The sequence below is a fragment of the Hyperolius riggenbachi genome, chromosome 6 (genome assembly GCF_040937935.1).
Source record: "Hyperolius riggenbachi isolate aHypRig1 chromosome 6, aHypRig1.pri, whole genome shotgun sequence".
NCBI classification, from domain to species: domain Eukaryota; kingdom Metazoa; phylum Chordata; class Amphibia; order Anura; family Hyperoliidae; genus Hyperolius; species Hyperolius riggenbachi.
Genome location: NC_090651.1, coordinates 93,684,014 through 93,704,386, shown reverse-complemented (window position 1 = coordinate 93,704,386; position 20,373 = coordinate 93,684,014). Strand labels below are relative to the sequence as shown.

The window sequence follows — 20,373 nt, the reverse complement described above, 5'->3', positions numbered from 1 at the left end:
GGTCGAATATAATAATGGGTTGAATACAAGTCAAGTCACAATGTTCTTCATTCCGATTTTTTTTGTATTATTATTAATCTGTGGTACCTACAGTAGTTGATGCATGATTACTTACTGGTCAGGTGTAAGTTGGTTGTTGTCAATGGGCAAGCATATTTTCACTTTTTGTGCCCAGTCCATTGTTTATACGGTGTCAATTGAATTGTTTTGGCTTATGATTTATTTGTTGGGGTTTATTATACAATGGCAAAGCATTCATAGACCTGAAAACCAAAGTTCATAGTGTATTAAACAAACAGGGCTGTGAATTTTAAAACAGACTTTTTGGTTTAGTGATATCAGCAAAGATGTAAAGACTCGAGCTTCTTAAAAAATGTATACATTTGTACATAAACTGAGCCCTGTGTTTTTACCTGAGAGAAATTAACTTTAAGTTTTTTATTCCTTTTATTTAAAGAGAACCCGAGGTGGATCTTCGGGGGGCAGATGGGACACAGTCATTTTCTCTGCCTAATGACATGGCTCTGTGTCCCCCAACCACCGCCTCTCTGCCCCCCCACTGCTGCGCTTTAGCCCCCTGAGTTTAGCGACTAGATTTATCGCTAACTCGGAGGTAAATATTGAGAGGAATTCCCTGTTTAAAACGCCCGCCAGGGGCGTTCCTACAGGGTTTCCTGAGTTGCCATTGGACAGTTCTCTCCCCTGGCCACGCCTCCTGCTGCTTCCCCGCCTCCCTGCAAGCTATGAGACACACACAGTCTCTCAATGCAGCGTCATGACCCAGGGGTCGCACAAGTGAAAGTGGGCCATTGTGGCCCATGGGAGCGGTGGTTTTTGTGGCTACCTGATGCGCTCAGCCCTGCAGATCAGGCAGCCTTCTTCTTGAGGCCACCTCGGGCTCTCTTTAAACTATAGTTTTCTTAATGTATGAAATTTAATAAACTAACAAATCCTAAGTGACATTGCAATCAATTTTAGACCCATGCTTCTAAAAATTATCCTGATTTACTTTGCCGTGACAACATGCTTTATATGTTGCATGCTGTATAGGGAATATTTATTAGTATATGTGACATTTATTAATTTGATTTCCGCTTCATTTGAAGGTGCAGCCTTTGCCAGCGTGCCCATAGACCTTACAATGCAATGCCACTACAGTGCAATGCTTGTTATGTTATGATTGCTCCTGGTTCTAAATTGCTAGAGCCAATGGAGAGAGGGCAGCAGACTTTGCTACTGGTGACCTATCAAGAAGGGTCCATTTCTCTCCTATAAATCCTGTGCATTGTACCTTACACACATAGACATGAGATCCATCACCAGATCCGATGACTGTCATCTCATGTATTTGGGTAGCATCGGTTGTACTGTGCTCTCTTGAGCTTTTGTTCATTGACATAGACTCTTGATTTGTCTTGGAAAATCAGCAATAATGAACACTGTGAGGGATCTCCCTATGTGCTCACCTGCAATGACATCACCCGTTGAGAGCAGGTCCTGTCATCACTTGCCAATTCTCTGCTCACCACCCTTTGCTGGTTAAGAAAATAAGCCTGAAGGGTAAATGGGAGGGGAAACTGTCAGAGTTGAGCCACTATTCCGCCTGTAATACACCTGGGTAAATAATTTTCCATCTTCCTGTCTTGATGGCATAGATGATTTATGTCCATAGTGAGGCCTTCCGAGCAGTCCTGTACATACTGCGGCAGGAACATCTGTTTATCACACATCTATATGATTTGGTCAGTGGTTTATCTTTCTGGGAACTGCTAAACTGAGACTACAGTGATTATTTAAAACAGACTTTGTCAGATGCTATTTATGAAAAATGACAACATGTCATCAGTTTGGAAATGAGAACATTTATGCTGATTTTAGATGAAATAAGAGGCTTGGCTCGCCTGTAGCAACCTATTAGAATTCAGCTGTCATTTTCTGGAGCAGCTTAGAGCATGTTGGGAGGACCTCTGGTTTCCTTCAAAGTTAAATACAGATTTCCATTATCCTAATTTTCCCAAGGCATAGAAATGGGACACTACAGCTTTCAGTGTGGCCATAAGTAGTTTGCCCATCATTTTCCAGCATCGTTTTCAACTTTAAGTTGATTTGTTTTTTCCTCATACATTTCTGTGCTGCCTGACTGATACCTGCATGAATGCTCTCTCACTGCAACAAGTTCAGGCTGGTACACACTTGTAACTTTGGATGACCTCCTCTCCCAACTCCCCAACCAAAACATCCCCCCTTCCCCTTCCGTATTTGCAAACTTGACGTTCGCAATGAGGCATGCTTGGAAACCAAAGGCAACCATGCCTGACTGTTGTCTTTTGCCTGTTTCCTCACTGCTCAAAGATAAAGTAAAATGTTTTTATGGTATTGGATTTTAACTATTATCTTAGTAAGGGGGGCCATGGTAGACATGATTAGGTAGATCGATACAGCCTCAAGCTCTTCTGAGGATCTTGAGGTATTTACAAAGTAACACAAGAAGGTCCAAGCGGGTTCTATGAGTGACACAGGGTCATCCAGTACAAGCCTTGAATAATGACAGTAGAGGCCCAGCAAGAGGTGTCTATAAACTGAGTCACAACCATAAGGGGTACCTACTACACTCACAGGCACATCTATGGTTGGTAGACACGCTCAATAAGATGCTAATTTTTCTGACTGGATGGTATTTTATTGCAACATTTGCACTGAAACATTTGCACTTTATTGCAACATTTGCACTAAAAAAATGTGCACTAAAAATTTTTTAGTTGATCAAGTCAAATGGTTAGCTTGTCCATTGTTAGACGAGGAGGGGTGGAAAGCCAGTCTTCCTGTGCTGGATCTATCAGTAGGTGATGGAGAAACAGCTGATAGAACACTTCAACCTTGCTCATCTCTGTTTTTTTTTTATGCAATTTGCTAAAGCTATACACAAAAAGCATTACTGTTGCCCAGCAGGGACTCTATTTCTTGGGCAGGGACGGATCTAGACCAAGTTGCGCCTGGGGCAAGGTCAGGTTTTGGCGCCTAAACTCCCATTCCCCATCCACATTTTGCCGCCTTTTTGTGAATTCAACAAACTGCGCCTGGGGCAAGAGACCCGCTTGCCCCCCCCCCCCTAGATCCGTCCCTGTCCTTGGGTGCCAGTTCTGGGTCCAGTGCTGTACAGATGTGTCACTAGTTTGCATGCAAGCAACTCATCTGTTGCCATGAGAGAATCGAAAGGCTAAGGAATGGTGCATGACAGAGCAACTTCTGATGGGAGGGGTGAGTGGGGAGAGCAAGTGCGTTCATGGATCATTGGGGGTCGCTAAACATCTGGCATGATGGAGACGTCGGGCAGCTGCTGTACACATGCTGAATTTAATGTAGATTTGGCAATAGTATTGTTTAGGTGACCCAGTGATAAAATCCTTAATGAACAGTTCTCCCATTACAGCAAAGTATACAACGTGGAGCATTCTAATTGGCCAAATAGTGTGGATGTGTTATAACAACCTATCTGGTCTTTATTAGCCACAAGGGCACAGTTTAGTCAAGTGTGTGTACTTTTCTTTAGTCTTTCTCAGTTACAACCTATAGACTGCTCAGAAGATGATCATGTGACTGTAGAAACTTTTTCGTCTTGCTCACTTGGTTCTATTTTACTGGAAAGATGGCCTGGTGAAACAATATTTTTGGTACATTATCCAACAAAACAAAGGAATGCCATTGACTATCAGACCTTGTCACCTGTGCATAAGCTTGTGGCGGGTACAATTTAATTGTGTGCGGTGTCTTTAACGATAGGCCAGTTCCCATTACTGTGTTTTTTTGTTTTGTTTTTTTGGGGGGGGATGTTCTCTGTAAAAGGTTTCATTACAAAACCTTTAACTTTGCATTTAGAATAAAACAATGACAGAAAAAAAACTTTGAAAGTTAATCTTCTCCCGTTCCGAAGATTAACACCTTTTTATACTGCAGTAAAATGGTGCTTTTTAAAATTCTAATTCTATTCATTTTGCCTCACTGACCAGATTGATAGACACAGGCAGACTATGGCTATTCCTGTTCACTGAACCCTGGCCAATCTACTTTCACATAGACCAGAAAGTACTTAACCTTTCACATCTTTGGGCATGTGACTTTTTTCAGTGTTTGCACTGGCCTAGGTGATTGGCTGAATCCTAATAAGGGCTTTCGTTAAGCAAATGTTGTGAAAGGGGAATAGTTAGTGAGGCCGCAGAGGAGTCCTGACTGTACTTGTTCTGCCTGTGCTATTTACTTCCGCCTTCTCTCTCCTATACACCCATTCTGCTGATACTGTGACCTCGTGTGTGCTGCTGTCACCTCTCCCTCATCTGAAAAAATGTTGCCCCATCCCCTTTTCCTATTGTTCAGCTGTTTTCATGAATGGCAAAGAGAGGAAACTGGAAAGGAGATGGAAGCACAGGAGCTTAAAGCGGATCCGAGATGAAAAACTAACTATAACAAGTAACTTGTCTGTATGTCTTATGTACAGTTTAGATGGTTTACACAGCAAATCTGTCTGCATACTGCTTTAATAGAATATGTATAACATACAGAGGGGCTGCAGCACTCAACAGGAAAAACAGTGACAGGGGCTCTTGGTTACGCTTTAACGCGCTTAAGCTCACCAACTGCGCCAAAGTGTCCCCGATCTGGTGAGTCCTACTCTAACCCTACAATGCTAGTTTTTATCAACAGTCTAGTGGGAACTAATCCAAAAACCCAAGAGTCAACTAAATGGGAGAAAAGGGAATTAAAAACACCTCACCTTCCACTAGCTACCAAACGAACTCTCTGGACATGTGCAAAGCACTCATTTATATGCTTAACTGTGCTAGAGGTGGGCGTGGTTATGCAGGCTCACAAGAGGAAAATTATTTTGATAATTGACTTTAATAGAATATGATTATTTCTTCCTGTGATACGACAGCAGCCATGTTTGTAAACATTACACAGAGGCAGGCTTATCTGCACCATCAGCACTCAGACTGAAAAAAAACCTAATCTCCCCTCTGCCTCTGAAATCTCTGGCTAGTAATACCTCCCCCTCCTTTTGCCCAGACTGAGCTCCCATGAGCCCTTGCTACTGCCAAGGCTCTCTGAAAACTGTGGGTGGGGCTTATTTAGTTTATAGGGAATTAGAGTATTAAAACAAAAACAAAAAAGTATTTGGCTTGAGGAATGACCTATAAACTATAGGAAAGGAACACAATTATGCAATGATTAAAAGTTCATCTCGGATCCACTTTAATACATGTTGTCAGTGGTTAACTCCTTCAGGTGATATCATCTAGCTTACAAAGGTACTCTTACATAAATATTAATGGGAGGATAGTAAATCTTTCCATAGCCTTAAAGAGGAATCGTAACCAAGGATTGAACTTAATCCCAATCAGTAGCTGATACCCCCTTTCCCACGAGAAATATTTACTGGTACCTTTTATCGAATAGATCATCAGGAGCGTCTGTATGTCTGATATTGTGGTGAAGCCCCTCCCACAGTGTGATATTAGGACCTAGGTCCTGACAGTTTCCTGTCTGTGAGCCTTGTTGCATTGTGGGGAAAAACAGCTGTCTTTAACTGCCAAGCAACCCGTATCTTCCTCTGTGCATATGTGTATCTATATATTAAAAAAAAAAACTATTAGCCTATCGCATTGTTAGTGGGTGTAATTATAGATAATGGCAGTTGGTGCTTTTCTTTCTTCATGTCTGCCAGTAGTAGACCATTTACATGCAGTCTGATTATGGATCAAACAATCAATACATGGCGAATATCAATCCTCTCTTGATCTCTCTTCTATTTTTTTAATGTCTCACTTTGCAATATATTCATTTATTGTTTCCCCTTTTCCCTAAAGTTCCTCTTTAAGATCATGGTAGGACAAGCTAACTTGTCTCCAATGCCTAGACTTTAGTCACAACTGAATTTTTGTATTTATCTTTTTACATACAGTATACGGTCGTTATGTTCTAGAGAAGGTGAGACTCTACGTTACAACTGCAAAGCCCCATATTTTCTGTTGGACTATTGCTTCGCATAGTAATACCCTCTGACGACTTGCATTGAGGCGCTTCATCTGTCTTTCTAGCCATTAGATTCATTTGTATTCGTGATGAAGCAGGAGAGTTAAGGGGCCCATACACTCAGCCGATTAGCGGGTGATCAATCGAAATCGATCGCAAATCAATTGTCCGATCAGTTTGTGGCCGATTTCTATCGATTTCAATTGATCTGACATGCTGGAAAATCTAGGTCGTTTTGATGAGATTGCTTATCAATTTGCATTGGACCTAATTGAAATCTGATGGCAAAAAAATGCCATCAGATCAATTTTCAATAGATTTCATACTGAAATCTATTGGAAATCTGTTCCCAGTAAAAAAATGTTCCTAAACACATCAGATCGATCAGAAAATCTATCTGATGATCTATCTGCTGCTAATCTAACGAGTGTATGGCCGCCTTTAGTCAGTGAAATGTTATAGTGAGCTCAAAGAAATCTTTTTGCCTTTATATACGGTTATTGTGTGGTGGTATTTTTTTGGGATGTAAGGTAAGGAAAAGGCCCAGATTACGATAAGCACAGCATAATTTGGTTGCCAGCAATAGCCGGCAGCGGAATTATGCAGGGCTTGTGGAGTCGGAGTTGAGGAGTTGGAGCAGTTTTGGGTACCTGGAGTCGGTGGTTCCATAAACTAAGGTGTCTGAGTCGGGAGTCCACAGCTGCCTGCAGGGGTAATAGTAATTTAAGCCGACTGGTCTTTTGCAGGAGCAGGGTGTGCGGTTTTTCGGCTTTACTCTGTGCCCAGATTTCCTGGTTGTCAATTACAAGTACACCTTAAGGGCTGGTGCACACCGAGCGGCTTTTTCAGCATTTCTGCAGCCGCTTGCGGCTGCGGATCCACTTGGTCAATGTATCTCAATGGGGTGGTGCACACCAGAGCGGGAGGCGTTTTGCAGAAACGAACCCTCCTGGGGTGAGGCATTTTTTGGATTTCGGATGCGTTTCTGCCTCAATGTTAAGTATAAGAAAAACGCAAACCGCTCTGAAAAACGCCTGTTCAGAGCGGTTTTGCCGGCGTTTTTGTTACAGAAGCTGTTCAGTAACAGCTTTACTGTAACAATATATGAAATCTACTACACCAAAACCGCTACAGAAAACCGCAAAACGCTAGCTGAAACGCTACAGAAAAAGAAGAAAAAGCGTTTCAAAATCTGCTAGCATTTTGCGGATCTGCTAGCGGGTTTTGGTGTGCACCAGGCCTTAAAGGACAGCAACAGCCAATCACATTGTGCTCCAGCCTACTTTGCCAAAAACTACTTCATTTTGCGTTGTGAAGAATGTTCTCCCTTCTCCCACACCCATAGAGACAGTGTATATGGCTGATGTTTCTGTACTGCGCTAATTTCATGTATTGTTACCTACAGGATAGAGTTCAAACCTGACAGAATTATACTAACAGCACACTTAAAAGCCCTGTACACACTGGCTGTGCTGCGATTTAAAATGGCATACAACGTTTAATCGCAAAACCTCGTAAAAATAAATCACATCGCACCAGTGTCAGTGTGTAAAGGTCATCACGATTTTCATGATTTTTCAAAAGACCTTGCAATTAAAAAACACATGCGATTTTAAAAACTCAGCGCAACGCAGCCAGTGTGTACAGGCACTACGCAAGTACAGAGATCCGTGGAACAGTGGTACTGTACCATGATCCTTTGTCAAACCTGTCAGCACCTGATGGTTACAGCTGCGTACTGGGTTGGCTGTGTGCCTGTGCATAATACACAGTGCATATTTATTTTTTCCCTTTAATTCCCCATAAGTTTTGTGGTGTATATTTATACTTAAGTGTAATCTGAACTGTTTATACAGGATATGAGTTGTTTGTTTTTTCTTTATTTTATGTTTAGGTTGTTTTTGCTGGATATTTTCTTTAATGTGAATTACGGTAGACCCTTCTGGGGAAGGTCACAACATGCTTTGATTACACACCCTATATGGGATAGGTTTTCGCTGGAAATAAAGCTAGGTCATTATTTCCTGAGTTGAAAAGCTTTCCTGATTAGTAATTACATTTGGAAAATATTTTACTACTGTAGTGGGCTGAACAAACTTCCGCTACTGTTTGTTGAGCAGAGAGAGGAAAGCTGCTAAAGAAATAATCACGTTAAGTCATTGGTTTTTGGGTCAGATTTGTCAGTGGCATTATACTTTAAATTTAAAGGAATACTATCGATACCCAAGTGTTCTAAAATGACAGTGTGCAAATAATGTCTAAGTAGTGGTGTAAACATTTTCCTACTTTTCATGTTAAATATCAGAGGCAAAAACTGTAATTTATTGAGGGTAAGATTTAGCTATATTGGGACAAATCAATTGCAGAAGGGGTGTCTGCTTCAATGCGCAGCCAGAGTTGCATATCAGACTACAGAAAGCAAATATCGAACATCTCAAACTCTGAAAGCAAAAACAGTATGAAAAGCTGTGAGAATTAGTTACATTTCCTCTGCTCTCTTCAGACAGGTCAGTCAGAAACACAGGACACATGAGCTGCAGCTGTTGGGAGATCTCTTCTCTGTCACACACAGAGCTACACATAGAGTTAACTGATCAAGTGTGAGGGGAATTTCCCCTCTCCTCATGGCTCAGTCAGCAGTCAGTTTTGGCGTCAGTAAAGTTTGAAAGTATTTTGATAACAGTAAACAAAGAAGTTGCTACTAAAATGTATACACCAGTACTTAGCAGCACTTCCCAAACAATTCCTGTGTCAATTGAAAAAAAAATGTGAATCGATAGTATTCCTTTAATCTATGGTTTAGCATTTTAAGCATAAAATTAACATCTAAAACCATCTGACTGTTTTTCAAGTTACTGAAAGGGTTAAAACTCAAGGTTTTTACCTTATTAAAGGACATTCGAGGTGAAAATAAACTGATGAGAAAAACAATTATATCCATCCTCCTTCTCTGTTTCATTGTCTCTGCTCAATGACACCTTCAGTGAAGTATGCTAGAGCTCAGATCTATGAAGCATTGACTTTTTTTATTTATTTCCTGCTTTCAGAAGCCATTTATTGACAGGAAAGTGTTTTATAGCTGTAATTACTAATCAGTGATGGTTATGCTATAGTCTGACCCGGTCCCGACCCGGACAGAAACTGTTACTTGCATACCTGATATTTAACTTTTTTAGGCAGAGAAAGAAAAAAAGGAACACAGCCTAGTTATTTGTGTGCTCGGCACTGTACATACACGTCTATCTCATCATGCCACATGTCACCTCAGTTGTCCTTTAAGCTGTTAATTGATAAGCTGGGGGGGGGGGGGGGGGATAATTTTCTCTTGTTTATTTGCTTATTAATTTAGGAGTGAATCTGATCATTTGTCCTGCACGTGGCAATGATCTCACTAAGGCTGGATTCACACTATGCGCATTGCATAATGTGCACGTTTTATAATGCACATGTTATGAGTATGAACTGCAATGGGGACTGGACATAGACTTTTTAATTCAAAGCCTGCGTGCAGCGAGTTAGAATAGTGTAATCTGTTACAATGCAGTACTGTGACCAACCCCATAGAAATGTATGGGCAGTGAGTTGGCACGCAGAATTATTCTGAACAGGCATACGTAAGAGCCCTTTGTATCAGTGAGGTGTAACACTGCATTGAAATGACATCAGAGAAGTCTAAGAAGAAAATACCTGGGGTCATAGCCCATAGGTAAGCAATTGTATGAGTGAATAGGTTATATAGGTGCAGCTTTGCTCTATAAACATGTCTGTGAGTAGACAAGAAGTAAAACCCACACACTCTACAATTCAGAGTAAAAAGGTTATGGGAGAATTCACTATTAGAAAGGTTTCACTTAGGTGGTGATGACGCATACGGATTGCCAGCAATTGCGCATATATCCCACTCAGGCCAGGGCTCTAGGCAAGCTCCATGGGTAGACTCTGGAGGACATGTATTGGGTGCTAAGGGGTGCACTCGGCCAGTACATGCAGGTTCTGCTGGCTATGTATGGGGTGTGTGGCTAAAGAAGACTAGCAGTGGTTGACTGCAGGGGTCAGACAGATAGGTAATAGTCCTTTTAGCTTCTGAAACATCATCAGCCCTAAAGGTCACCTGAGAGAATTTAAAAAAATGTATTTAGGGCTTTTCTTACTTGCTGTTAGGTGCATTTACTATGCCCTTGTGTTTTGCTAGTTTTAAAACGCCACTAATTGCCAGGATTCGAAACTGCCCTTAAAGAACAGCTATCAAACAAACCGTTCTTCTGTAAACCCCACATACCTATAGAGCTTTTAGCCAGCAACAGTAGAAAGCTTTTCAGCGGTCTCATCACAGCCTGTGTGGAAAAAAATGCCTCGTTATACAGCTGTTTGTAACCGTTATGTGTTAGTGTCGATGCTAGAGCTATACCATTTAGCTAGGTTCCACTTCTCTGTCACTATTAGTAACAATTTACTGTTTGCGTCTGCGCCACCTGCTTTCTCACAGATCATATGAAAATAGCTGAGGGATTTGTAGTTACAAAGGAGGATTTGAAAAGAACGACCTGTACTTTTTCCTTACTTGGATGTTTCCACCCCCCATTCAGAATGAGATTTCCCTGGCTGTAAACTGTTTACACTGTGAGACACACACACACACACACACACACACACACACACACACACACACACACACACACACACACACACACACACACACACACACACACACACACACACACACACACACACAGGCACAGGCACAGGCACATAGAGTTACAGCTGATGATTATTTACACACATTTGAAGCTATATTTCTGCTTTGTATCATTCTGAACACATTTTACTCAAAGGATTACAGCCAGTGAATGTTTCTGTATGCTGGATGTGCTGAACACAGTCCTCCATAGTAACGCCCAAAGTGAAAACTCTTCTCTGTAAATGTAATTTCTGAACATAAAACCTAAAAAGATGAAAAAAAGACTTTGTATTGCTAGTAATTACTGGAAATATGTGGCAATTAGAATTTTGGTGAACGTTGATAGTTGTCCTTCAAAGAGAATCTGAACTGAAAATAAAAAGTGAAAATAACCATACACAGGTCATACTTGCCTCCTGTGTAGTCTACGCCTCAATCTCTTTCTCCTCTCCCGCGTCCAATTTGTCCACTGTGATCAATGGAATTCTCCGTCCTCCATTTTAAAAAGGACCATTACCCCATAACAGCTTTCTGGTCAGCACACTGTTAAACTTTAATATCACCCAATTGAGCCATAGGGAAACATGGATATTACCTTGCACATTCATTTGTAACTGACAGCTGCTGATATATAACTGACAGCAACGGGTATATTTCAGTTCTGACAAAATATTGTCAGAACTGGAAGGGATCTCTGTAAGAAGAAAATGGAGAGCTTCTGAGACTAACTGATGATGAGGTTAGTATGTAATATTCATTTGCAACTATGTCATGTGTCTATTTAAAATAATTTTACTCGCTTCAGGTTCCCTTTAACGGTCAATTTCCACTAGTGCTGAATTTGGCATGAATATGCAGTGTTTCCCTGCAGGCGTGAGGGGAGGGGAAACGCTGCCTATCTAACATATGGCTTGCCGTTCTGATCGTGCTTTGGTGAAAATCTGGATGGTATGTTGCAGATTTATGCAGCACGCAAGCCTATTCATTATAGCTGTGCATGGCTTAGTGATTTGGGCTGCTGTTGTGCAGCAGAACGGGTGCCGTGATCAAATTGGAAACTGCGTCTCCTAGTGGAAACTGGCCCTTAAAGCGGGATTGTCACCATAAAAATCAAATTTTAACAGCAACTGGTCTGAGTGTATTAAGTGATAAAGATGCTAATCCTGCATTCAAAACTTTTAAAACTTTTTCTGCTTTTATGGTTTGGAGTTATCACATACCTTAGGAGCACTGGCCCTTTAATTGCCATTGCCAAACCGGTGCATGATGGGGGATCTTTTCATCTATAATATATTCCTCTTCCCTTTATTTTCCCCTCCTTCTAATGTCATAAGACAGTGCACTTCTTAGTAGAGACCTCAGCGGGAGTGTGTGAAGACTCTGGGAGAGGGCGGGTAACACATACACAATTAGCAAGAAAAGAAAAAGAGTGAGGGAGGAAATTATGTCAGGATTAGTTTCATTCAAAGATAACTAAGATGGAAACTGTCTAGAATAGTATTCTCTACTTTTCCTTTATAAAATTCACAGGAATCATAACATGGACAGTGCAATAAATCTGTTATGTAAGTAGAACTAGTATTTATCTACTTCTATATGTGTTTTTTATTTCTAGGTTAGCATGGGTGTCTATTCGTTCTTTAAAGAGACTCTGAAGTCTCTTAAAAAATCCTCTTTTTATTACAAAGTCCTGTGTAACATGATAGCCCTACCTAAACCGCCACATGCCCGCCGCTGTAATCTAAGTAAATCCCCCCCCCCAAACTCCCCGGGGGGCAATCCGGGCAGCACTTCCATGAGAGGCAGAGCTATGAGCCGCAGCTCTGCCTCTCAGCGCGTCTGTCAGCCCGGATCGCCGCCTCTCCCCCGCCACTCTTAGACTTCCTTCACTGAGAGGGGTGGGGGAGAGGCAGCGATCCGCTGCTGATAGACACGTAAGGAGGCAGAGCTGTGGCTAAAAGCTCTGCCTCCAACAGCAGAGAAATCGACGACCAAGAAAGTCATGGATTTTGCAGGGGAGAGGGAGGGGGGAGTTAGGGGGGATTTAGTTAGATTACAGCCACGGGGATGCAGCGTTTTAGTTAGGACAGTAATGTTACACGGATTTTGTAATAAAAATATGATTTTTAAGAGACTTTAGTGTCTCTTTAAGGGGATTTAATGCTTACATTTTGTGGGTGTTCCTAGACAGTCTGTACTCCAAATAGTACAATTGCCAAGATTGCAGAAAAATCTGAGCTTATAGTTAAAGTGAACCAGAGGTGACATTCTTCCATATTTATCTCCATTTAAACTGTTCCAGTTGCCTGGCTGTCCTGTTGATCTTCTGGCATGAGTAGTGTCTGAATCACACACTTGAAACAAAGTGGCAAATCCAGGCAGATTTGAGTCAGGGCACATGGTCTCCATGCTTGTTCAGGGTCTATGGCTAGAAGTACAAGAGACACAGGGTCAGGTGGACAGGCATTCTTTAAAAGGAAGTAAATATGGCATCTTTCATATCACTCATACTCTGGGTTCCTTTTAAAGGTTGTACGCACTTTATGTTGTTCTCAGCTGTTCGGGGGGCTCCTCTGCTAAGAATCCAGTGTGTACGGTAGCCCCTGGCCCACTGCGTATCTGTTCTGCATTGGGCCCTGAACAGTGATTGTACGTGTGCACCTAGCTTTAGTTAGTTTTTTACAATGTTGGCTAGCTGGAAATCAAACTGAAAAGTTGGTTATTTATGACCTTCAGTTACACATTGACATCTGCAGCACTGATCTATGTTCTATGGCAGCTTTTTAACCAACGTGGAATTTCCCTTTTTGGTACAAGAACAGTTATTTGTGATAGCAGCCTGATTTATCCCATAATGGAGCCATTGTAAGTCCCTGATATACAGTAGCCCTAAATCATATTCTGCAACTCAAACATTTTGCAGCTGTAACTGTCTATCTTAGTAGAGCTCACTATTATACAGAGTTAGATGAAGTACCAGTGTGTTTTTGGGTTGTAGAAGCCCAGATGCTGCAAGTCGAGGCAACTTGTGCTGTTGCATCAATCAAAAGCCGTTTCTATTGGCATATAGCATTCATCCTACTACCGAGTAGCACAGCCAGTGTGTGAAACATAAGCCAAGTGAATGCCCTGTTAACACAGTCATGACACACAACAAAACCAGCGGTTCACAAAGAGACAAGTGCTCTGACCTGTGACCAAGGACCTGTGTATACCCCAGCACAGGGCCCCATTGCTTGATCAGCACTGTATGAAATATCTGCCTAGATTAACGTGAGCTGAGGGGAAATGTACCTCTTGCAGTGCTACCCACCAATATAGCTGTGCCCTCATTTTACTGACCAGTTTATTCATTAACAAAGCGCATTGTGATAGCAGCTAATCAAGTGTTAGCTTTTACCCATTGTGTGTTTAAGGGCCCATTTCCACTGTTGTGGAAATCGGGCCGAATCCAAAGAGTTTCCCCACAAGCAAATTGCGCTGGGCGACTGCCATGGGGATAGCGCTGCCGCAGTCCGAATCGCTTGCCTTAGTAATTCGGCCGACATTTCGTGCGGGAGGCAGCGAATCCCATAGCTGAGCATGGCATGGATTCTGGGATTCATCTGCGTACTTGCAGACCAGGAAGTGCCTGCGTTTCTCAGCCGTACAGGGCTGCTAGTGGAAACGGGCCCTAAATCACTGCAAGGAGATGTCTGATTGGTTGTGATGAGATATTTCTTGGCTTACTAAAGTGGGGTATACTCCCCAAACTAAAATTTCAGTAAAGAACATTTAAAAGCATTCCCAAGTAGTCCTTATGTGTAATATAGCAGTAGTAGAAGCTTGTTATCTTTTCTCATTGGCAAAGGCAAGAATCTCCTGTGCTTGTCTTCATTCTGAACCCTACCCCCTCCCCGCAGTGAATAGACTCATCGCCCTGGCAACAGCCAGAGTCGCTTCAACAGGAAAGGAGGGAAGCAGAGTGAGGAGACAAGCACAGGGAGATTCTTGCCTTTGCCGATTATACCATGGAGAACATAGGTATGTTTGGAGTTAGTATTTAGAAGGAATATAGACTTTCATTAAAAATAAAAAATAAAGTAAATCTGTATCAGTGTTGCAAGTCTTTTGTAAAAAAAAAAAATTCTGCTAAAATTACTCTTTCATTTCAGTTTGAATTTTGCTGTAAATTTCTAGTCTGTAGTGTATTCAAGCCTGAAATCTATACTCTGCAGTACAGCTTACAGTACTTTACCCTGAAGGGGTCACAACTCAATCCCTCAACATTTCAGGTGCCGAGTGCTGTACGGATGGCTCGCTATGGCAACCTGTCTTTCTGTGGGGATGGGTGGAGGGCATTGTGCATAACAGATTGGCTTCCAGCAGGAGGGGTAAAGAGGGGAACAGTGGGTTTGGCTGCTGTTTGGGCTGCTTTGGAGACACCTGTACATCCTAGATTCTCTACCAAAATGGCCCTGAAGCTGTGTTTGTTAGTACACCGATTAAATAGTGTTGCATTAATCCTTGCAGCGGGTAAAAACTCCATATTTCGCCACAAAAATGGAGATATAGGTTCTATATTGATATATTTTTAAAGGAAAACTGAAGCGAGAAGACTATGGAGGCTGTCATATTTATTACCTTTTAATTAATGCCAGTTGCCTGGCAGCCCTCCTGATCTATTTGGCTGCAGTAGTGTTTGAATCACACCAGAAACAAGCATGCAGCTAATCTTGTCATATCTGATGATATTGTCAGAAACCTCTGATGATATGCATGCTTGTTCTGCTTGTTCAGGGTCTATGGCTTAAAGTATTTGAGGCAGAAGATCAGCAGGACAGCCAGGAAACTGGTATTGCTTATAAGGAAGTAAATTTGGCAGCCTCCATATCCTTCTCATGTCAGTTGTCCTTTAAGTACTGTATATTTTGCCTCCTGACGTAATCTCCTAATGGAATGTAAGCGCACTAATATGTACTTGCTCACCTGACTGTCTATAGTTTTCCCTTTAAGCCACACTAGGCTCTAGTTATTCCGCGTCTGTATGAAAGGTTATCTGCAAAGTGTGCTCTGCTAGTGGGAATCGAGGTCAGGTTTGGAAAACATGGCTCTGGGGTAAAGAACATGCTGTGATTTACTGTTCTGTATATTGTACAACTGCATTATTTCTTTGGCCCGATGCACTGGAATGCAAGTCCATAAGTAGGTGCTGTGTAATTGTACATAATTAGTACCCACTACATTCCTGACTGCTTATGTGATCTGTCAGGATTTACACAAGACTGCTGCTTACATCTTACTTTTTGTGTTAGTTTTCAGAAAAGCCTCTGTTGTTCTTCAGTGCTGGGTTAATAGCAAGGTGTGGCCTGTGTGGCAATTGACCTTACAACCTCTTAAAACACAGAGCAGGGTTGCGGCATTGGCCATCTTTCTGGTGAATGCAGGTTTCTCACAGTGACTGGCACAAGGTGTGTGCATGAGTGTTTGCGTTTCCAGAGGGAGGGGAGATAAAGGAATCTCAAGCAGGCAGGATACACTGACCAGAGCTGGTCCTGACCCACACAGAGCATTACCAGCTGCATGGAGGAAAATCATTTTCCTAAAAGCGGCCATAAAAAGTATGTACACAGTGACATAAAACAAACTACCTTACTCAGGGCCTGTTTGTGTCTAGGATTATTTTACGAGACTTAATTCCTAATGTATGCTAAAGCCCCTGTCCAACTAAAGGTTTTATAAATCCTATAACTTTCTACCCCTTCCAATTGACTTATTATTATTATTATTATTATTATTATTATTATTTAGTACTTGTATGGTGCCAACATCTTCCGCAGTGCTGTACTGAGTGTATTGCCTTGTCCCTAAGCGGGCTCACAATCTAATCCCTACCATAGTCATTTGACTATGTATCTTGTAGTGTGTGCATCGTAGTCTAGGGCCAATTTTAGGGGTAAGCCAATTAACCGATCTATGTTTTGGGATACAGGAGGAAGCTGGAGTGCCTGGAGGAAACCCACACAAGGGAGAACATACAAACTCCATGCACATAGTGCCCTGGCTGGGATCGAAACGGAGATTCAGTGCTGCAAGGCGAGAGTGCTAACCACTACACCATCATGCTGCCCCCGGTTCTCAATAAGGAGAAGTCCTTGTACAGAACTTGATTAACCAAGAATTAGTGGTGGTCACATGACAGCCTCTGCTGCTTCCTGATAGCAATTGACTGGCAGGCTCTCTATGGCAAACTCGCAGAATTCCTGCACTCAGAACCCATGCCCCACTTTTTTTTTTTTTTTTTGCTTATCCTCCCCCTTCCATTGTGCCTATTGAGAGTGGGTTGAGTTGCGGCTTAGCCATGCCCTCTTCACATGTCTCCCCTCACTTGTACAGGGGAACTACAAGGAGCAAAGATGGTCACATGATCCTCACTTTCTGAGTGAGGGAGTGATTAGCAGTCAGTTGGGAGGAGGAGGGAGACCATCGGATCAATGAAAACTTTTTAGCTGGACAGGGATGGTAATGACAGCGGAAAAAAATGGTATTGAAAGATCTAGCAGCTTTTCATACAGGCCTGTTACACAAATGGTGAGCATTGCTTAGTTTTATTTAGGATTCATGGTCCCTATATGATGTGATTTTTGTAGAATACCATTTTCTGCACTTCAGATTCCAGTCTCCCAGAAAATCTGATGAGGAATTTTCTTACCTGCCAGTATGCATGGACATACTCTAACTCTTGTCTCCGCCTATAGCCGATGCGCCTATAACTCGACGTTGAGCGCATCAGGTATAGGCGGCGACAAGGATGAGTCAACCGCGCCTGCTGTGGCCACAAGTTTAAAGGCTGAGAATGCGGGATCAGAACTGCGGAGCTCATGCCTTGGCATGCATCTATTCACTGCTTGTACACCAGTATCACCTGCCAGGATTGAGCATGATGCTTCAGTAGACAGTAATTGTGTACATAGCTTTAGGCCAGTGTTTCCCAACCCTGCCATCAAGGCCCACCAACAGTGCATGTTTTGCAGGACGCCACAAACATTCACAGGTGAGGTAATTAGTGCCTCAGGAATGCTCATTAACTAAAAACGATGGAACAATTGGTAGGCCTGGAGGACAGGGTTGGGATACATCCTCATTATTAAGCCTCATCTACACGGTACAATTTTATGGATTTGGACTAGTACTTCTCTTCTCTCCATGTTGTACGCGCAATGTTTTCTTTACTCTTTTCAAAAGCAGACCCTGGCAAAAGCCTATACAAATATGCCAACCAGCTTCCCTACTCACATGCCACTATTCTGGCATGTTGCCAGTCCTGTACTTTTGCAAGGAAACCCAGTGTTCTTCCCAGAATTTTTTTTTAGCCGGTTGGCATGAAAAAGTGGCCAGGTTGGGGGGGAATGCAGGGACAGTGCTTCTCAGTGTAACTCTGCTTGCAGCATAGGTAGAAGATGAGAATGCGAGGCAATAAAAGCCGGGTGCTCACCCAAATTAGCTGGGTGGCGCACCGGACTAAAAGAGCCTGGGGAGAACAATGGAAACCTAGAGAAATCCCCCCTGAGGAGATGTATGATTACAAACCCTGGGCTTGATGTTCGTAACAGCGGTAATAATGTGATGATCAGACATAACACAGCAATATTACTCTTACTTCCATCATTAAGTACCTTGAGTCGTGCTATTAGCGTGGCCCGCAATACTTGAGTAGCACAACCACTACTATGGTGACACTTGTTAGTAATGCGCATCACCATAGCAACGGTCATGCTACTCGAGTACTGTGGATCGCGTTAATAGCTGAGCACAGCAATGTTACCGCGGTTACGGGCATAAAGTTCCCTGTTGTTTAGAATTTTATAGCCATCTCATTAAAACTCCCTACTGTAGGTGATGGCTACATCCATTCAGTAAGTAATGGCTACATGGGACAAATCTACCTATTGCCATATGTGTATGTGTTCATGTGTATTTTATATTTTACAGCTTTTTGCAGGACTGGTAATTTATATCTATGAAATGTCTGACTCTCAAGACATTTGCTTTTCTTGCCCTGTTTCCTCTCTAGATACTTTTGATAACATCGCACTTGTTCTGAGACTTGGCTGGGATTCTTTTATGAGCTATTGATGGAGTAATGTTAATAAGTACTGAAAGTGGAGTAGGACAATAAAATAAATTCTTTGCAGAGGTAACAGAGGTTAAGATGAGGGCACAACAGAGTCATACTTTTGAAGTCTGTGTAAAGTGAAAGATCAAGCGCATTCAGAGATTGGACCTGATTGAGGAGGGCAGATCAGATGAACCGTATGACTATCTTAATGGGTTTATTTCAAGCCAACTACAGTCATTCACTTTCCTAAAACACAGCATTGGCGGCCAAACCATGGAGAGCAGTGCCCAGCATCTCGCTGGTCTCCTAGAAGTCCTGTGGAGGAGGAGATTGATCAATCCTACTTGACTGCAAATCTGGCACTGATCCTATTCATGCTGCACTTAGCAACTGGATTGCACTAGTCTCCAAGTGTCTTTGTACATCCAGAATTCACAGTGTCTATTCAACTAATCTCTGCCATGGATTACAAAGAGGAACAACTTTCAAAAATAAGAAGTGGACAATAACGGCAAATCTAATGCTAGTGCAGTAGGCAGCATACGGGGTAATTGTGACTCCAGCTGCTCACCTGTTATAAATGTCACAAGCTACTCTAGTTTTATGATGAGGAGATTGTTATGGCTTTTATTAAAGAGGACTGTAGCGAAACTAATGTAATTAATGAAATTGCTCATTTTCTTAGTATAAAATTATTCAGACTGTGGTTGCCTATTGTAAACTTCCTCTCCCTGATCAACATTCAGAAATATATCCCATGTCGCTACCTCTTTACCGCTGTCAGGTGATCTCTGCAGAATGTTTTTTTTACTAAGAGTTCCAAAACCAGTACAAAATATTACCTGGTCTCCCAGAATGGGGGGAGGGGGGAGATTCCGCATAGCTAATCATCCTAAGCTAAACATCACTGGGAGGGAAGGGCTACATTCAGTATAGTATTTAGTATTAACTATATAGCACTGAACCCTGCCGCAGCGCTAGACAGAGTATATTGTCTTGTCCCTCAGAGGGGCTCACAGTGAAGTCCCTACCATAGTCATATGTCTATGTATGTATGTATTGTAGTCTAGGGCCAATTTATGTACAGTGTCGTGTATGTATCAAAGTCTAGGGCCAATTCAGGGGAAAACGATAAACTTATCTGTAGTTATAGAAACTATATTTGATGCTGAAACCAGGAAAATGACTGAAAAGTGGGTATTGACTCTAGGCTGGATTGGGGCAAAGTGTCCCAAGGGAGAAGTTTGCCGTCTACCTCTGAGTTTGTTTCGCCCATACTGTCATAATGAAAAATTTGAATGACTGGTATGGTCACTAAGCACCATTCTTGCCCACCTTGAGATATAAGGCCAATTAAAGGGGCCCATACACCTAACGATTTTCCCGCCGATATACAGCCGATTCAATCACTGTGATCTAATTTGCTGTGAAATCGTTGCGCAAACGCTGACCGAACGATCGATTTCCGTCAATCGATCGTTCCCGCCGATCTGTCCGTGCAGAAGATTTCCCTCGATCGCCGGGGGTCGGGAGTGCGTCGATAGCGGCGTTCGAATGTCCAACGACAGAC

The 20,373-nt window shown here is 42.2% G+C and overlaps 1 protein-coding gene across 2 annotated transcripts in view; it reads left to right on the top strand.

The window, feature by feature from the left end:
* Positions 1-20,373, top strand: part of LAMC1 (laminin subunit gamma 1) — a 214,148-nt gene that overhangs the window by 72,207 nt on the left and 121,568 nt on the right. Inside the window, exon 1 of one of the 2 annotated variants that reach the window (XM_068239677.1) lies at positions 14,650-14,728. The exons of the other annotated variant lie outside the window; for it this stretch is intronic. Within the exon in view, the coding sequence (XP_068095778.1) occupies positions 14,716-14,728 (13 nt within the window). The 5' untranslated portion in view covers positions 14,650-14,715. Of the gene's footprint in view, positions 1-14,649; positions 14,729-20,373 lie in introns of those variants that run through there. 2 annotated transcript variants of the gene reach the window in all.